This window comes from Berghia stephanieae, chromosome 3 (assembly GCF_034508935.2).
Source record: "Berghia stephanieae isolate SIO BIC M18660-M18661 chromosome 3, UCSD_Bste_1.3, whole genome shotgun sequence".
Taxonomy (NCBI): Eukaryota; Metazoa; Mollusca; class Gastropoda; order Nudibranchia; family Aeolidiidae; genus Berghia; species Berghia stephanieae.
Genome location: NC_088362.1, coordinates 81,359,581 through 81,377,080, shown reverse-complemented (window position 1 = coordinate 81,377,080; position 17,500 = coordinate 81,359,581). Strand labels below are relative to the sequence as shown.

General features: G+C 34.3%; 1 protein-coding gene across 1 annotated transcript in view; it reads left to right on the top strand.

Moving 5' to 3' along the window:
• LOC144968593 (methylosome protein WDR77-like) overlaps window positions 1–17,314 on the top strand; it is a 51,017-nt gene extending 33,703 nt beyond the window's left edge. The window contains exons 3-9 of the mRNA XM_078907095.1: window positions 665–806; window positions 1,610–1,659; window positions 2,616–2,686; window positions 3,388–3,442; window positions 3,859–4,042; window positions 4,657–4,734; window positions 14,421–17,314. Coding sequence (XP_078763221.1) covers window positions 665–806; window positions 1,610–1,659; window positions 2,616–2,686; window positions 3,388–3,442; window positions 3,859–4,042; window positions 4,657–4,734; window positions 14,421–14,736 — 896 coding nt within the window. The 3' untranslated portion in view covers window positions 14,737–17,314. The remainder of the gene's footprint in view (window positions 1–664; window positions 807–1,609; window positions 1,660–2,615; window positions 2,687–3,387; window positions 3,443–3,858; window positions 4,043–4,656; window positions 4,735–14,420) is intronic.
• The last annotated feature ends 186 nt before the right edge of the window (window positions 17,315–17,500 follow it).

The window sequence follows — 17,500 nt, the reverse complement described above, 5'->3', positions numbered from 1 at the left end:
GAGTACCTTATCAATATATTATAAAATATATATTCTATGAAATGCATTTATTGTAAATTCAGATATTTTTTTTCCACAATGACATTCATATTTTCTGTTAAATGCTCGTGCCACGTTTCCAGATTTCCATCAATTTTTCTTTTTCTTTCAGTGTTAGTATTGATGGTTTTAACTGCTATTTTCTCATAGTTTGCTAGTTCTTGATTTTTCCAGTATTATAATCATATGGTTTTGCAGTAATGAAAAAAAACCCAAAAAATCCAATAATATTAGTTCTGTTGGTGGTCGGAGGTGCTTTTGCTTCGGTTTGGTTTAGTTTTATAATAATGAATATAAGAGACCATGAATGTAAGTGCTTTATGCTTTTTGTGTGATTGATTTTATTTTCTCAAATAGACAAAAAAAAAGTAAAAACTTGGAAAAGTAGTCCTTCAGAGCCATTAGACCAATGGAGCTGGAGTTTATCCTGGTCTCTATTTCCTGAAACAGACAATAGTATTTGCTTGTTACCTTTGGATTGGACACTTGTACAATCTTGATCCTTTTGCTTTGGAAGCGAATGCTCTACCAACTGAGCTATCGGGACCCTAAAAGACTTGGAATAGGAATTAAGAATTACTAGTCATGTAACGTTTTCAATGTTTTCCTTTTGTTTTCAAACCAGGAGGAATAGCCTTATGGAGCCTAGAGGATGACTATCGCACCTTCCTCCTGTCCTTCTCTGCCAGTGGTCATGATGATGTGGCCACAGGTGTATCAGTCACATGCGACAAGAGCAAGGCTGTCTCTTGCAGCTATGACAGATGGTAAGGAGTGGTAGTCACTGAATATGTTGTTGTTTTTTTTTTATGCTTGTACTGGCACCCCATATACCTTGGATAGCATAATATTTTGGTACCAGTCCTTGTTACTTTCTTAAATTAATTGACCATACCTCTCAAGTAATGAGACCAAGGTAGCCAGATGACTATTTTAAAACACACAAACATGTTTTGATTTTATTATAAGATTCTAATAGAAAACTATTTTTTAAAAATTGTTTTTGCTCTTGTTCTTGTTTGTATGTTTTTTTTTATGGCGGATGGGATATATTGTGTATTTGTTTGTTTGTTTTGATTGCTTTTTTTTTTTTTGGGGGGGGGGGGGGGGTTATGGTAATTAAAATCTGTTGCTGGTCAAGTACTACCAAGAAAATTAACAGGAAGAGGCCAATCTGCCAATTGATACAGTTAGTTTACTGCCACATATTTATGATTCATATTGGTAAATTCTAAAATTTTCCAAACAAATATAGCCTGTCTCTGCTATTTGCAGTTTGCGGTTAGTGAGGCCAAGGTCCTCTTTTCCTCCAATGGATGTATATATTTTTAGGACTTCTGATCATCTGTAGTTCTTTACTTTGTTTAGATGAAGGTCAAAATGAACTGAACTGACATCATCAGCACATTTTCTAGAATCCAATTTGGCTGATGGTCAAGAGCCATTTGCAGAATGCTTTTTATTTTTCCAATTGAAACCTTTGACTAATTTTTAGTTGGCAAAAAAAAAAAAATTGATCATTTAAATTATTGTTTGCTCATGATTTCACCCTTTTTTCTATCCCTCACAGTATCAAAGAGTGGGATCTTTCAAATATGTCCTTATTGTCCTCTTACAAAGGTAATATTAATGAAAAAAAATGGTAAATATTGAATTTATGTTTGTTTTTTTTTTGTTCCCCCCCCCCCCCCCCCACCTTTTTAAAATTTTTTTTTATTCATTCTGTGATATTTGTCTAAAGTTTGGATTTCTCTTACGTCCATCAATGATTGAATATTTTTAGGAGGAATCTTGCAGTTTTAATTACATCTCAAATTATAGTATGATTAACTTATGAGGATGTATTGTCTTCTCACCTTTGAATAATTCACGTATATTGAGTCATAATCTAAGCGCTTTTAAAATTAAAATACTATTTATTTCATTAGATCCTTTTGTTCATGTTATTTTTAATGGAGAGGCTATTATTTGTGCTTTTAAATAAAAATTCGCGATAACATGCAAGATTCTCCCTTATTAATTACAAAACTTTGCTCCAACTCCTAGTCAAATAGTGGTCTTTTAGTGCCATGCAACATTGTTCCCTGTCTCCCAGTGTGAAAAGTCAGCGACAAATTTGTTCCTCTCTGAACAGCATAGATGTCATTTTCATATTTGGTATTAGACCCATATGCAGTCGCAATCTAAGGGAGGAAAAACAGACAGTATGCAAGATTGAACAAAGCTTCATTTCTGCATGGGTTTTGTGATTTGTTGATAAGGCCAATAGGTCATTATTTAATTTGGAAAAACTATTATTTGTAAATATTATATATATATAAATTAATAACAGATTTTGCTGGAGCTTATCGTGGTAACTTATTGTAAGGCATAAAAAGTGAAGAGACCTTTTTGTCCTGCCCTTGTCCAAATGATAAAAAATAAGATAAAAGAAAGAGGCTAAATATATCTCGATGAAAGTCAAATTGATGTGAATGTAAATTTGTATTGACATAACTAAAATATTTTTTTAAGCTACTGACAAATATATGAATACATGCAATATGTATTTAATAAATCTCCGATTCTTTTCTCAGCTCATACAGATTTGGTTACTTGTACAGATTGCCATCCCACAGAGTCACATATGTTTGTGTCTTGTTCTCAGGTATTTATTACTCTCAACTGAATTTACAATCAGATTTTTTTCTTCTTCTTCTGAAATCTATCTAAATTTTTTAAAAATAAACAATAAGACACACTTCTGTCTATATTTGTCAGTTTTCTAGTTATGAGTGGTTTGAACTCCATGAATAATAATAATTGAATAGTTTTAAGCACAAGTGGGCTCCATCATTATTTCAAAACTTGTATGTTCACTTTCTCTACTTTTAAAAAGCCCTATTCAGGTTTTGTTCAGCACACGTTGTCACTGCTTCATAATAAACCTTCAACTCTTTTTTTTTTTTTTTTTAAAGAAAGAAATTAATCTAAATAAAAGAGGTCTGATACATTTTTAAAAACAATATCCAATATCTTTATGAAAGCCATTTTATTGTATAAAATAGCCCATTCGTCCTACAGCTAAACTTGATAATGATAATTGTAGTATCAAAGCCATGTAAGTTCGAATTATTAGAATAATGAGTGTAACCTGAATTTCACATTTAAAGAATTGGCTTTTCACAATTCATTCATTGCTGTGATCATGTTTTTAACTAACATCCTTATTTTTAAATTCTAAACTAGTAATGGTTTGTTATGGTTACATCTGACTGCTCTATATATCTAACAAAATGAAACATGTTCTTTGATTATTATCAATGAAGTGTCGAAACGAAACCTTTGTTTTTGTTTTTTTCATCACAGGATGGGAAGCTTCTTTTGTGGGACAAAAGAAAATCAAAACCAGCCAGTATCCTTCGTAAGCAATGCCTTTTTAGTGGATTTTTATCATAGTATTTCATCAAACGTTTGGAAAAGTAGGGTATTTAACCTTTGATATATTTATAGCTTAATAAATAATAATTTGGAATTTTATTGTAATCTTATATGTTTACATTTCGCGCTTGAATTATTTCTCTGTGACAATGTTGTTTTTTTTTTAATGAATTTTTAAAAATACTAATAGAACTCTCTCATAAGTGGTATTGTATATCGGTTTGGTTTGTTTTCATTTTTTAAAGTAATTGTTTCGCTAATTTGTTTGTTCATTTATTATTAGCATTTTTTTATAATTACTTTTTTTTTTTGTATTTTAAGGTTTTGTTTTTGTTTGTGATCAGCCTGATAATTTTCACAATGTTATAACATTATTATCATGCTACATTCTTTTCACAGAAACCTCACCCCTTGAAACTCTCCCAACATGTGTTCAATGGCAGCCCACAGATGTCCACAAAATGGCAGTAGGTTCAGAGAGTGGTCAGTTTGCCTTGCTGGACACCAGGATGGGTGTGGAGAACTACCTCACTTCATCACCTCACAACAGACCCATCTACAGATTACAGTTTTGTCCAAATGAGTGCGTTGTTATAATTAAATATTTAAACATAAAAAGGATAATCGTACTGATAGCTCTTTCATGATGAACCCCCACCCCCCCATTAAACAAAAAAAATTGAGAGTTGCTATTTGAGATAAAATCAAAACTTATAATTTTGAAAAAGGAGGTTTTCAATTACAAGATAAGTCATTACTTTTGTTATTATCCTTTAAATATTGATAAATGATCTGTGACAAGGATAGAAAACAAGAGAAGCATTTTAATATTTCAAAATTAACAATGACAATGCAAAATTAAAAAAAAGACTTTAGATGACGACAATAGCAGTGCAATGGAAAAAAAAATTGATTTAAAAGTTGTGATTAATATATCAAATCCTATTCATATGATTTTCTAAAGTTGATTGTCAAATATGGCTTTTTAATTTCAACTCATTAAAAGTATTCATTGTGATAACTGTATTTTCTTATTTTGTAATGTGGTTAGGATGTGACCTAGATATGAGATCATAGCATATGAACATTATCCTCGTCCATTCTATATTTTTGCATCTGTTAAGAATGTTAGAATTCATTTTGAATGGATTTTTAAGATGGAAATGCTGACTCGAGTTAAAACTTTATTTTTCACAGACCCTCAACTCTTGCCACTGTTGGTGAAGACTGTAAAACAGCTGTATCTTCCCTTGGAGAAGATGGTGTTAATTTACTGTAAGTCGTTATCTTTTTTAAAGTTGAAATCCACTAGGTTTGCTTGGTTTTAGAACACAGTAAAATCTTGCTTTACCAGCTGGGACTATACAGCCAATATTTCTTCCTGTCAAATTATTTGTGATACAAGCTAGCAAATCCTTGAGCTTTAAAAAATGTTTTAATATTAGACCTGTAAATTCTCAGTCAATTAACTGAAATCAGTCAATTTGTCAAATTCAAATATTTAAAAAAGGAAAGAAAGAAAGAAAGAAATAAAAAAAGAAAGAATTCACAAATCGTAGTCGAATGACCGTAAAATAATTAGGAATGTTCCACAGCGCTACGCATAGCTCATGGGGACCGTTTATATTAATGATGTATATATTGCCAAGACAAAGCGACGCTTTTTATATAAGGCGTGTCTGAACACTTCCCTGGGTATTTTCACACATCCTTCGTTAAATTATTTTTTCACTTTCCAAACCGTCGTGATCCCAACTGTAGCCAATTTTAACTGAGCCACCGAGCGATAAATTTCACTGTTTCATCTAAGCCAAAATTGACCACATTTACCTGGGGAGTCTCAAAAGTATGATAAAGTAAATTGCGAATGCCGCAAGTCCGTTATGTAGACATCTTCAAATCGAAAGTTAGGATAGATTGCTACAAGCACATTTCGATTGCCTCACGTTGTAAACAAACTGGTTGACCTTTTCTTCACTGATTGAGTACCTGCTGATCATAAGGAACAATGGTAAGTAGCCTAATTAATTCCCGTGCAAATCAGGACGTTTTCTGGCATTGTTTTGCTCAAGCCCAAGCGAGCTTGCTGTTTTGTGGCGATTTACCTTCATTTCGATTCTTTGAATTTTTCCGCTACGCCTGCCGAAGTTTCTTTTTGATAATTCACTTCTACTTAATAATTCAGTGTATTGGCCTGAAGTCATATTTATTTAAGTTTTTTTTTTTCTCTGTCATTTACTGATTGAAAATCATGTTTGCTCATTGCTACATTATTCTAATGTTCTCACAATGGCTGAGCTGTTCGTGGATCGCAATTCAGACTTGTCGAGCATCGATAAAGATGTGAGTCCCGTGAGTGTGAGGAATAAATTCAATTGGTCATGGCTAGAAGTTAAAGATGATAATGGTGATTATTTTTCTATGTCAAAAAAATTCCAGAGGCAGGAATATGACTTTGATGAAGTCATCTTTACCTATATGAATGACATGCTTATTTAGCATTCCTTCTACATCAAATTATGGCAGTCATACTTCCAGTAAGAAATAACACCCACTATTTTGATATATTGTATTTATCACTCTCCTCTCCAATGATGCCCTTATTTTTAAAAAAATAATTGATTCTTCAGTTTGTTGAAGAGTTTCAGTCAATTTTTATAGAGCTCATTTACAGGTCTATAATATATAACGCGCAATATCCACTAAACATGCTCAAAGCGCTTTACAAGGGGTCCCTGACCAACAGCAACACATAACATGTAGAACGACTGTTAAGTGCTATTACAATTCTTTTTCAGACAGAGACAGCACTGTTAAGGGCCAGGTACTCATTTTACACCTGTGTGGTGAGAGAATGTGAGTAAAGAGCCTTTTCCAAGGACTCAATTATGCGCCGAACAAGGCTCGAACCATGGGTGCCAGTTTTCCGGTCCATGCCGGAATTCTGGTTTCGCGATATCTTGAAGTCAAATACCTCCGGTTTCAGTGTTTTGAGTAAAATAACCTAATAGCATCGGTAAAAATTTGAAAACGTGATTCAGTCACCTTTTCAGTGTATGGAGGCATTTCACTCTGTATTATAAGTTGGTTTTAAAATCAAATTAATTTCCTCATCGTGTCAATATGTTTGTTGTGTAATCATTTAATAATGGTATAAAAACGGTGATGAAATAATAGTAAAGTTTAGGCCGCATTTTCAGTAGGAACATTTTCAGGTTTGGCAAAGTGTCGAGATTTTAGTTTCAGGTTTCAGCACTTCTTCCTGCTGGCACCCATGGCTCGAACCCAGGACCTTCCTATCCGAAAGCGAGTGTCATACCACAAGACCAGATAGCCGCACACCCCGGTAATAACCACGAAATACCCCCGAACACGAGAAGGGGAGAGGGGGGGGTGGAGGGGGGAATATCTTGTACTGCCTATAGTAACTACCAGCAAACTAGCTGTTGGCTGCATGAAATGGTGCTGGTAAACTGACTATGAAAATACTTGCCCGACATACAGTGATTTAATTATTTGTAAAAATACACAATCTGTTGTAACTCCTGGCATAATGAGAAGACCACCCCCTAAGCATAGATTATAATCACATCATTCTGAAATATTGATAGTATGTATATAATTTTAATACTATGAAAAGAAAGAAAAGGATGTAAATAGGTACTCAATACTGACGAAAATCGGCGCTCAACGGCTGCCGATTGTGAAATTAATGAAAATAACTAACGTATAACTAATTCGTTAAAAAAAAAAAGGTACAAGTGTCTGGTATCAATGGATAGAACTATTACTCGGCTTTCCAAAGATGCTAAATTTATTGAGAAAAAGCATTTATCCGACGTTATTTAGCAGTGGATGGACAACCCACTTTATCACATTTCCCGCGATCGGCTGGTCGAAAAAAAATCATGTTCGCTTACATTTATTTTTCAAAACGCGTTTGCTTGCTTCGTATCGAATTGACAAAAGTGTAATCGAGCTTTTCATGAAGTGCTTGAATTGAAGTTTCTCGTGATATATTTTTAGTAACCCAATCCACTTTAGAAAGCTCGAAAAAATCAATATAAAGTATTCAAATGAAAGTTTTTCTTGGAAAAAACAAATTTAACGTGTTGAAAAATATATAGACAGATAGCTTATCCATTTTTCTTTTCAAATATGTGGGAAACTACTTCCTGTTTTAAATAGAAACGAAAACAATCGACGAATTCATTCAGTTGATGGTCGGAGCCCGCACAGTGGACTTCGTTGCGGTCAGTTAACCGCTTTCGTTCATCACCTCATTACATTAATCATGGACCACCAGCTTATTATAAGTAAGTAAATTGGCACTATTTTGTTTTTTGCTAATTAATTTTTGTGTTCTCATAATTTAATTTCCATTATCTTTATTTAAGTTACAACCTATCGAATTCTGGCGATCTGCTCTATCGGACAGAGGAGAATAGTGTCGTGGGTCAACTTTATGAAGCGATGTATTTTATACCATTGTTCTCTTGATCTAAAAGAGTGGATGTTTTATTAGTTCAAACATTACATTGATGTTTTTGTAAGTTATTTTCGTTCAAACGTTAATTAATAGTAAACAACGGGTCTTGTAACGAATGATGGTTTTATGGTAAGTCCGTGAATGGGGGCCGCCATGTTGGTCCAACGGACGATTGTAAGCGCTGAAAACTAAGGGGTGTAGACACTGTACTGTCAGTGGCTTTTTGTTTTATTTTCTTACGTTTAGCGTTGCTTATATTTCTTTACCTTTTCATTTGTCATTATTTGGGTGTGAGTTTGTTTTTTTTTTCTTCTGTGAGTGGATTATATACTTGGATTTGGATGGGTTTACGACGAGGCAGTTGCAGGAATTCTTAGATTTAGAAGTCTATTTCCTGTGAATGGACTGATCCATTCTGTTTATTCCAAGTGGTGATTTTGTTTAATATAACTTTCTACAATATATTGTTCTATGTTTACAACACTGTTATAAAATGCATGTTTTCAAACTCCAGTATGTATCGACATCTGTGTATCAAGTTTTACTGTCAGTTTGCTAAACACCAGACCCAGGTTTGTTTTATCTAGTATTGTATTGTCAACTGTTTATTTTTCCCCCCCAGGAGATGACACCTATGAAAATTTAAGGGCCCATTTCTTACACAGTGGCAAAGGGAGACCGAAGTCTTTGAGGAATGGCATAGCTTTGAACAACAGGCTTCTGACCCAATTATATTACCTGCAATGTGAAAGTTCAAAACCATGGACTGTGGTAGGTTGCACTTTTTAAAAAGTTTATATCTTTTTTGTTTTGATTACATTATGTCCTATGATGCATAATTTTAAAAGTGATTATTCAGGTGTTTTTGTTACTTTTTCACTTGTGTCAGAAGACTGTATGTTTTGTTGGGCATAGCTACATTTGTCATACACTCAGCCTCATTATTGTCGGATTTTTAAAAATTGAGCATTTTCATAGGGCAATATCCACCAAATTTACAAGGGGTCCCTAGCCAACAGCGACATGAAACATTGCTCGAGAATTTCATTCAGTACTACTAAATTAGTGACCAGGTATATATTATTACCATCAGTTTGTGATCTGGACCAAAGTTGGCGATAGTGAGGTTTGACCCTTTATGACATGCAATGTGAATCAGTTATGTGACTAATCGTTCCATTGCTAATAATCTGTTTAATGTTTTGTTTCTTTTTCAGGTGACTGAATGGTTGTCCAAGATACATCAGTCTTTGGCTGGATTAACGTCATTCCCGTCCAATTTGGAGACCATTATTCGAAAAACTTTCAAGCAATTTACTTCATTTCAAGATGAAGATTCAGCGATTATTTTCCTTAATTCAGATGTAGATTTGGACTTTATTTCTGAGTCTCTGTCAGCGCTTGGTATTTCAAAATGTACATTCAAGACTCCGCCAAACGATATATGTGACCCTATAAAGACTATTTCAAACCAAGTTGTTGTTGATTTGGAATTGTTTCGGATTTCACAGGGACTGCCTCGTAAATTTGTATTTCTCTGGATACATAATCTAACTGGATATCCAAGTAGTAAGCTTCCATATCTGGTCAATACCGTGTACAAGAAGTATTTGTATCTGAACAAAACAAAATCTGTGAATGCAGAGCCTGTGAATGACTTCTTAGCTTCTAACTTGTTGAGTGAAAGTATTGTTAAAGACACCCCACTTCCTGCCTGCCTCAAGCCCATTCCCTCCCCCAAGCCCATTACCTCCCCCAAACCCATTCCCTCCCCCAAACCTGCTCCCTCTATCCATTGCACCAATTGTGTTGATTATGCCTTTGAGAAGGCTGCTCTGATGGATGTGATTCGTTCACTACAAGGTGACAAAGCCAGCCTTCTTGGACAGATCAATGTCCTTGAGAATAATCTTTCGTCTCTTAGGATGCAGATGGACAATAGTTTAGAAGATGTAAATTAAAACGTGAGAGTGCCATTTCTAAGCTACGAAAGTCATTAAGTGACTCAAGGAAGGTGTGTGCGAAGTCAGAAGCTGACTTAGCAAAATGTTTGGAACAATGTAATGCTCTGGCATTGTCCGAGAAACTGTTAAAAAAAACTGTACGTGATTTACAGAAAGAAAATAACAGACTTTCATCTGCTCTGGAATTAGAACATTTAAAGGAACCCTGTGATATTAATATTAGATTAAAAAAGGGACAGAAAAATGCGTATACTGATGATGTCAGAATTGCTGTAATCTCACTAATCACTGAGACAGGTGTTTCTGCCGCCAATGTGCCTAAGGTTTTTAATATTATTGCAAATAATATTTTTCATTATTCCTTTATTGATGATTTGCCATGCATTTATACTTGTTTGAAAATGGTAGATGAGGGTTATGTTGTCAGTCATATTCAGGCTGCAGAAAGCATTTTAGCTGCTGATAACGTGACTTTACACTGTGATGGCACATCACGAGACCATAAGAAGGTTGTCAGCCACCAGTTGTCAACCAACTTGGGTAAGACTTTATATTTGGGTTTTATCCCCATTGCATCTGAGGATGCCTCCAGTCTTTTGGAACTTTCCTTGGGTGTTTTGAAAGACCTGGTAACATGTTACGAAGATTATTCTGAATTATCCTCTATCGATTTGCGTCATGCAATGATGAGAAAAATTACTTGTCTGATGAGTGATCGTGCTGCTTCTATGAAGCTTTGGGGACGAAAGGTTGGAGAGGAATTTGTATCTCAATTAGGGGATGATGATGTTAATGTTCATTTATTACATTGTAATGCACATTTCCTTTTAGGATTAAGTTCAGCCTGTGAGAAGGGATTGCTTTTCTTTGAGAACCAACTGACAGGTTCCTTGGGTAGAGATGTTGACAATTCTTTGTCACATTTCAAACGAAATGGAGAGACTGCCACTGCACGAGTTATCCGTCTCACTTGTGATGTTCTGGGACCAAGGGGTGACCAGAAAAACGGATGTCGTGCTGATTGGCTGGCATTCTAACCCAGTTCGATTATTCCGAGCTTTCGCTCTAATCGGTTTAATTGCTTCTTTGAAGCAGCTGCGGCAATTTTATTCCACCGTGATACCATTATTAGATTTTTTACTTCTGGTATCCTGCCTGACACTATTAATTCAAAGTTGCAAAGTGTGTCACTGGATGTGCAGGACCAGAGGCTTATGTGTTTGCTATGTTCAGTTGCTCTGATCTTCTTGAAGATTACAGGCCCATATTGGAATTTAGTTAACAATGATGTCAAATATTCCAATTTTCATATGTATGTGATGCGCATGCGTGATTTTTTAAATTCTGTCATTGTTAACCCTGAAATCCTTCTGGATCCTTCTACCAGGTCTGTTTTCTCTGTTGATGATGATAATTTGTTTGATTTTAGTATTGCTTCTAAGTCAAAATCTTGGGACATTGTTCATGATTTTATTTCTAATGATGATAATGCTAAATTGATTTCATTGACTGTCAAATGCATTGTTAATGAGGCTTTAGTTGTAACAGAGCGACAGCTTGGTGATTTTCTTGAAGGTGGGAGGTTTGAGAGTATGGATGAAGATTCGGCTTCTGCAATAAATCATTGTCCATTGACTAACTTAATTGGTGAAAATTCATTTGGAGATTTTGATTATGATCTCTCCAAACGTAGACATGCCACTTTACACAACCGCTCTGCGGTTCATAGTTGTAAGAGGAACAAGACTGCAAGTTACCTAAAAAATAAGTCTTGTAAAGAGCGGACTCAACTTTTGGCCACTGGCCGTAAGCTTGCCCCCAGTTTTAGACACAAAATTAAGGATCGAGAAGAGTCTGTTAAAAATGTGATTAGACAGCATTTTGTTACGAACCAAGAAAGGAAAATCCAAAGGCGTATGTCAGAGATTAGCAAGACTCATAATATTATTCTGGCTGTTAAAAGATGTGGTGGACCTTGTGTTTCTCCGCCTGATGTTGATTCTCTAATTTCAAAATTAAATCTACAGAAAGCTTCTTCTGCAAAGATCAAGGAAGCAATACGTAACGAGATTCGTTATCAGAAATTGGTACTTAAGAAAAAGAACCTTAAACTTGGCACGCTACAATTTATGGTAGATTCTTTAAAATCTGTGTTAGGTTGACCACACTTAATTGGCTTATGTATTTTTATTGTCTGAATACAGAATCATTGCTTTTATATGTAGTTGCTCATTTTGAGGTGGATCAGTGTATGATTGAATTGTGTTGTTGGTCGTTCTCTAGTGAAAGTACATCCGTATTGTGATCATCTTTCTTGAATCATAATTTGGTATCAGTATTTAGTATATACCTGTATGACATGTTTATTTGTTTGTCCTTGTTTTTAGCTATCATTTGGTGTGCATTTGTAATGTGTTTGATGGTTTCTTCATTGTTTTGTATGTTTTCGTATTTCCTAAAAATTTCATTTTTTCAAATTTATGTCATCTTTTCATAGTCCTAGCAAATTCCCTGAGCTCAGCAGGTTCAAACTGTTATGTGTGTTACATTCTCCTTGAAATTACCTTTAATTTGATATATAATTTGATCATGTTGATATAGTATTGACTTGTTTGTGCGTAGTTGAAATTGCTCTTTTTTCTTACTTTTCGCGCTCTTTTGGAAAAGTTCCAATATGAGCCCGCGGACCATTTTTGACCTGTTTTTTTTTATACTTCCCTTGCTTTGATCATCATTAAAAAAATTGAGCTGTAACTATGTCTTGGTGGCTCCTTGTTTATTGAGTTTCAGTTTGTTTCTTTTGTTTTTGACAATTTTATGAGTGTCTGAAGTTGCTGAAAAAGCTTTTGCGAATATGGTCCAAATTTGCAAAACTTCAAAGTTTCATAAAATTTTTATTTTTCGACATATTTTGATAATTTTGGTACCAAAATTCCTAGAATCAAAAGTTCTTTCAGGAAATGTCATTCATTTTGTGTTATGTTTAAAGTGAAAAATCAGTATTGAGTACCTAATGTAAAGCTGTAGAGATTTTAACACCACATGATTAAAGAATATATGGTTATGCTATTAAATGACGTTCATATACATGACTAACACAACCATAAACAAGTTATTAATTAGGAAGAGTCGTGCTGAGAAAGGCTAATAGCACTTTTATATTCCAGAAGTCTGACATATAATTTGTGTCTCAGGGCACCGCGTGGCTTCATAACTATTGGATGGATAGGAATTTTTTCAGAAATTAATTAAATTATCTAAATATTTTATAGTGCCATTGAGAACCATCTTTAGAAAGACCAAGAAGTTCTCACTGTTTTTATTGGCTAATGTCATTAAACTTAAAAAGCACCACTGTAGTCACAGTCCGGAATGGTGGGGATCCAACTCTCCTTATACAAGCCTTAAATGCAATGTCACACAACCTAAAACCCAGCCAATAAAAACAGTGAGAAAGGTTTACCTGCACAGTCATAGTATACAAATGACCAAGGATCCTAACTTGGTGAATCAATAGAAATGTGCTAACCATGTCAATCTTTTACATTGCCTTATTTGTACATTGTACTATTTAAAGGTTTTAACATGTTCACATTTGACAACTATCCATATTACCTTAATTTTGGGATTTAAATCTTTTTAAAGTTGCATGGCTCATCTAGTCTGGTATTCCTTAAGTCAAGTAATTTTGTATTTTGACAAATTATGTCAAATTTGAAAAATTGTTCTGTGAAGATTTACAATAAATTTACAGCTAAATCAAAATTTTCTAATCATAAAAGGCTTTGTAAAACAATTCAGCCCTTAGATATTTATGACATTTTTAAACACAAGGAGAGCATCGTGTTATAAAACTAAGAGAGTTCCACAAATTGGAGCTGCACAGTTGAAAGCCTTTTGATGAAAATGCATATTGATTCTTCCAATGATTATGTGGTTACAACTAGGTTTTAGGTTGTGTGACATTGCATTTAAGTCTAATATAAGGAGAGTTGGATCCTCATCATTTCGGACTGTGACTACAGTGGTGCTTTTTAAGTTTAATGACATCAGAAAAGGCAATTGTTTGGCGATGAAGAGAAATCTTTCAATTGCCCATGTTTCTCCCATTATGTTTCTTGTTAACACGATAATGAATGATCCACAAACCTGGAATAACGAGAATTGATCAAAATTGAAAAGTCATTCATCTGCAAACACAACAACAGCTCTCCTCCCACCCCCCCCCCCCCTCCCACCTCCTTCCTTCACTATGACATGCACAGTATTATGTGGGTTTGCCAAAAACTCCTAAATTTGAAAGAATTTACCATTAAGATATAAGAATTTGCCACATCAGTGTATTATCAGAACCACGTCAAAATATTGTCATTTGGCTGTTTCCCTTTGAAACTCAGTTATAACAACTCGGGAATAATGAGAATTTATGCTTGGAACGAGACTTCTTGTCATAACCGAGCTCCACTGTATTAGTTTGCTAAAAAAATTCTTGATTCTATTGTTCACAGATACTCAGATGAAACACATACAGATTTTGTCCATGGCTTGTCTTGGTCAAATACATCCTCATCCCATGAACTCTACACTTGTAGTTGGGACTCCAAAGTCATTTGTCACAACATCCAATGCAAAATGGCCACCGTTTTAGGAGGCTGCAGCCAGTCTGTACCAATGAGTGTGAATGGAGAAGCTACCACCGATGAGGAGGGCAATGGCGATGCACCCAATCCAGATATCAAGGGCAAAGTGCTTGTGAATGGTGGGGACAAAACGTCGTACAGCAAAGTGTTACAGAATGGAAACAGTAAAGATATGGAGGTTTAATAGGGGGATTTCGTGTGATTTGTGTTGCACATGACTGGATGTTTGGGTTTAAACATCGATTGAAATAGATATCAGAAAATGATCAAAAATAAGTCTTATATAATGCAGTGCTGAAATCAACTGAGAAACAAAATAAAATTGCACACCAAAATGGTTTTAAGGAAAATTATTTGTGAGACGAGAACCAGCGTAAGTGTTAACATTGCTGATCCAAGGATAATATTTTCTATAGTTTCCTTTGATATCACTACTTCTGTAATGAAAAAGCTGTGTGACTTGACAAGATTTAGCTGTAAAAGTGCATCAAAAATTTTTTTTGGGGACATATCGATTCAAACCATCTTTGAATAAATTTCAGTTCGTTTACATTTTGACACTAAATTTGTCAATATTTGATCAAGCTAGAATCAACAAGATACATTCCAATTTCAACTCACAAATTTGGTTGAAATTTTGAAAAAATTAGAGATAAAACTTTGTAGAAGCTTAATGTATGGCAAATAAATCCTCAAACAAATTCCCAAAATATTACCTAAGAAGTAGACAGACAAAAAGCGTAATTAAAATATTTACCTTCATTTAATTTAATAATTTTATGCTACTTGGCCATATGGTACCATCCTTATTAAAGTGTGTAGCCTTCATAGTGCCTTTTTTGTGGATAATGGTCAATGACCACCTTTGTGTTTTCAAACACCTTCTATTGTAGACCTATTTTCTTCATTGGCACCGTATCATACAACTTGTTTTGAATTATTTTCTCATATATGTATGTGATTCATTGATATTTGATTACTATTGATCTGAGCCTTTCATCGTGTCAATAAATGCTATTCCTGAGCATAACTTAAGAACAACAAAACCAAAATTAAATTAGTAATTTTTGTTTTTAACATTTTCTCTCACGGTTTATCGTTGAGATCATTTTTTCAGTTTGGGAATTTTTGTATTCTGTAGTAGATAAATTCGATTTTAATTATTGTGAACGTGTCTGTGTCTATATTGTATTCTTTCTCTTCCAATTTTCTTCAGATAAAAAGTACATTGTTTATTTAGTATAACATGTTATTGTAGAAGTTAGAATAATATGAATGCCAGGAGATATTATACTGCATAATCATAGTGAATACTAAGGTTTTAGTTGTGAATACTAAATGCCGCTAGTTGTTGACTAAAAAGTATCGAACATTAATGAACGTTTCAGGCTCTAAACCTCTCTTCCACCAACAGAAAGAATTAAAACTGACAGTACTTTATCCTCTTTTTTAATCCGTAGTAATAATCAATTTTGTTCAATACTTTGTGCATTATCTTTTGAACTTTATTTTGATGAATTGCAGACAAATAATGTTCAATTCGCTGTATGTAATCTTTTGGCTCAATACGAAAAAAAACAACATTTTAAGATCCTATTAGACTAAAATACAAATGAAACCCCCCGTCAATACATAAAAAGCTCTTTATACATTGACATTAATTTTATTATTATACAAGTAAAAAACAAGTGAATCCCATGTCTTAAAGAGATATTTGCGATTGCTCTGTCAGTATTGTCCAAGTCATTATTTTTTTTTGCTAGAGACCTTTTTATTCAAAATATTATTATGCCCTTGGGTTAACACGTCTTACAGGGGATCAAACTCAATTATTTTGTGTTCAGCACAAGCAGATGTGCCAGACACTACGCCACCTCTGCACCTTGCAGACCTTATTGAATAGATAATATTTGTTTATACTAGCTGAATTGTTCCATGGAAAGTTTTGTGGAGTTTGTTGTAATTGGTTTTAGATATGTTTATACCTTGTTGATTTCATAATCTTTTCTATGAAAAGTGAGTTGTTTTAACATTTTAACTCGAGCATTTTTTTTTTTTTGATATGATTTACTCATAGGTTTCATTTTTTTAAATGTTAGAAAAAGTAGAATTTCAGCATCATAGTGTGGTGGGTGGAGTTTCACCCCTGTGTCATCTCTTCTCTCTGTCTCTCTGAAACTGTTATTACCATCAGCGCTGCTTTCAGTTCTTGTCCTGGATTGGGACTATTTAGTATAGTCCTAGTTGGGATCCTTTTCTGAGAGGGAAACAATCAAATTTATGATTTTTCGTAACAATTATTTGTAAGTAATTTTATTTTTTTTTAAGGGGGGGGGGGGGGGGATTTGTAATGATTTGAGTGTGTCCCTGTTGGTTAGGATTCTAGGTGGAGCTTTAAATAGCAATCTCAATCATGTTCGTTATTTGAACCAGTCCACTGGTCTTACTTTTTTTTAAGGTAGGTGCTTGGAACAGCACAGCTCAACTCTAGGTCCATGACCCGTTTTTAAAAATCTTCCTTGCCATTGTCACTGGCTCCAAAATGAATTGTGTCGCAAGCCCTGTAATCAACAGTCATCAGCATCCACAGTAAAATCCCCTATTCGCTTCTTCCTAATCCACAATGTTCCAAATGAATGAGTCGTATATCTTTGTCATGATTATGTTGCCAAATCGTGAAGGAATTTAAACATTCCTTTTTTTTTTTTTTTTGTACAGTTATGATTCAACGAATAAAACAGTAAATATGTTGGATAATACTCTTACTGCTCTTTGTATTCTTTTCTTTTTTAAGTTGATCCTACTCTTAAAGCAAAAATTGTGTTTGTAATGAAGTTGACCAACTACTAGGTATCTGGCCAAACCCATTGTTTGGTAGCCAAATAAGCAATTCAACAGAGGGATTCATTATATTTTCCTATCCGAGCTGCAGGCAGACGCGTGGCATC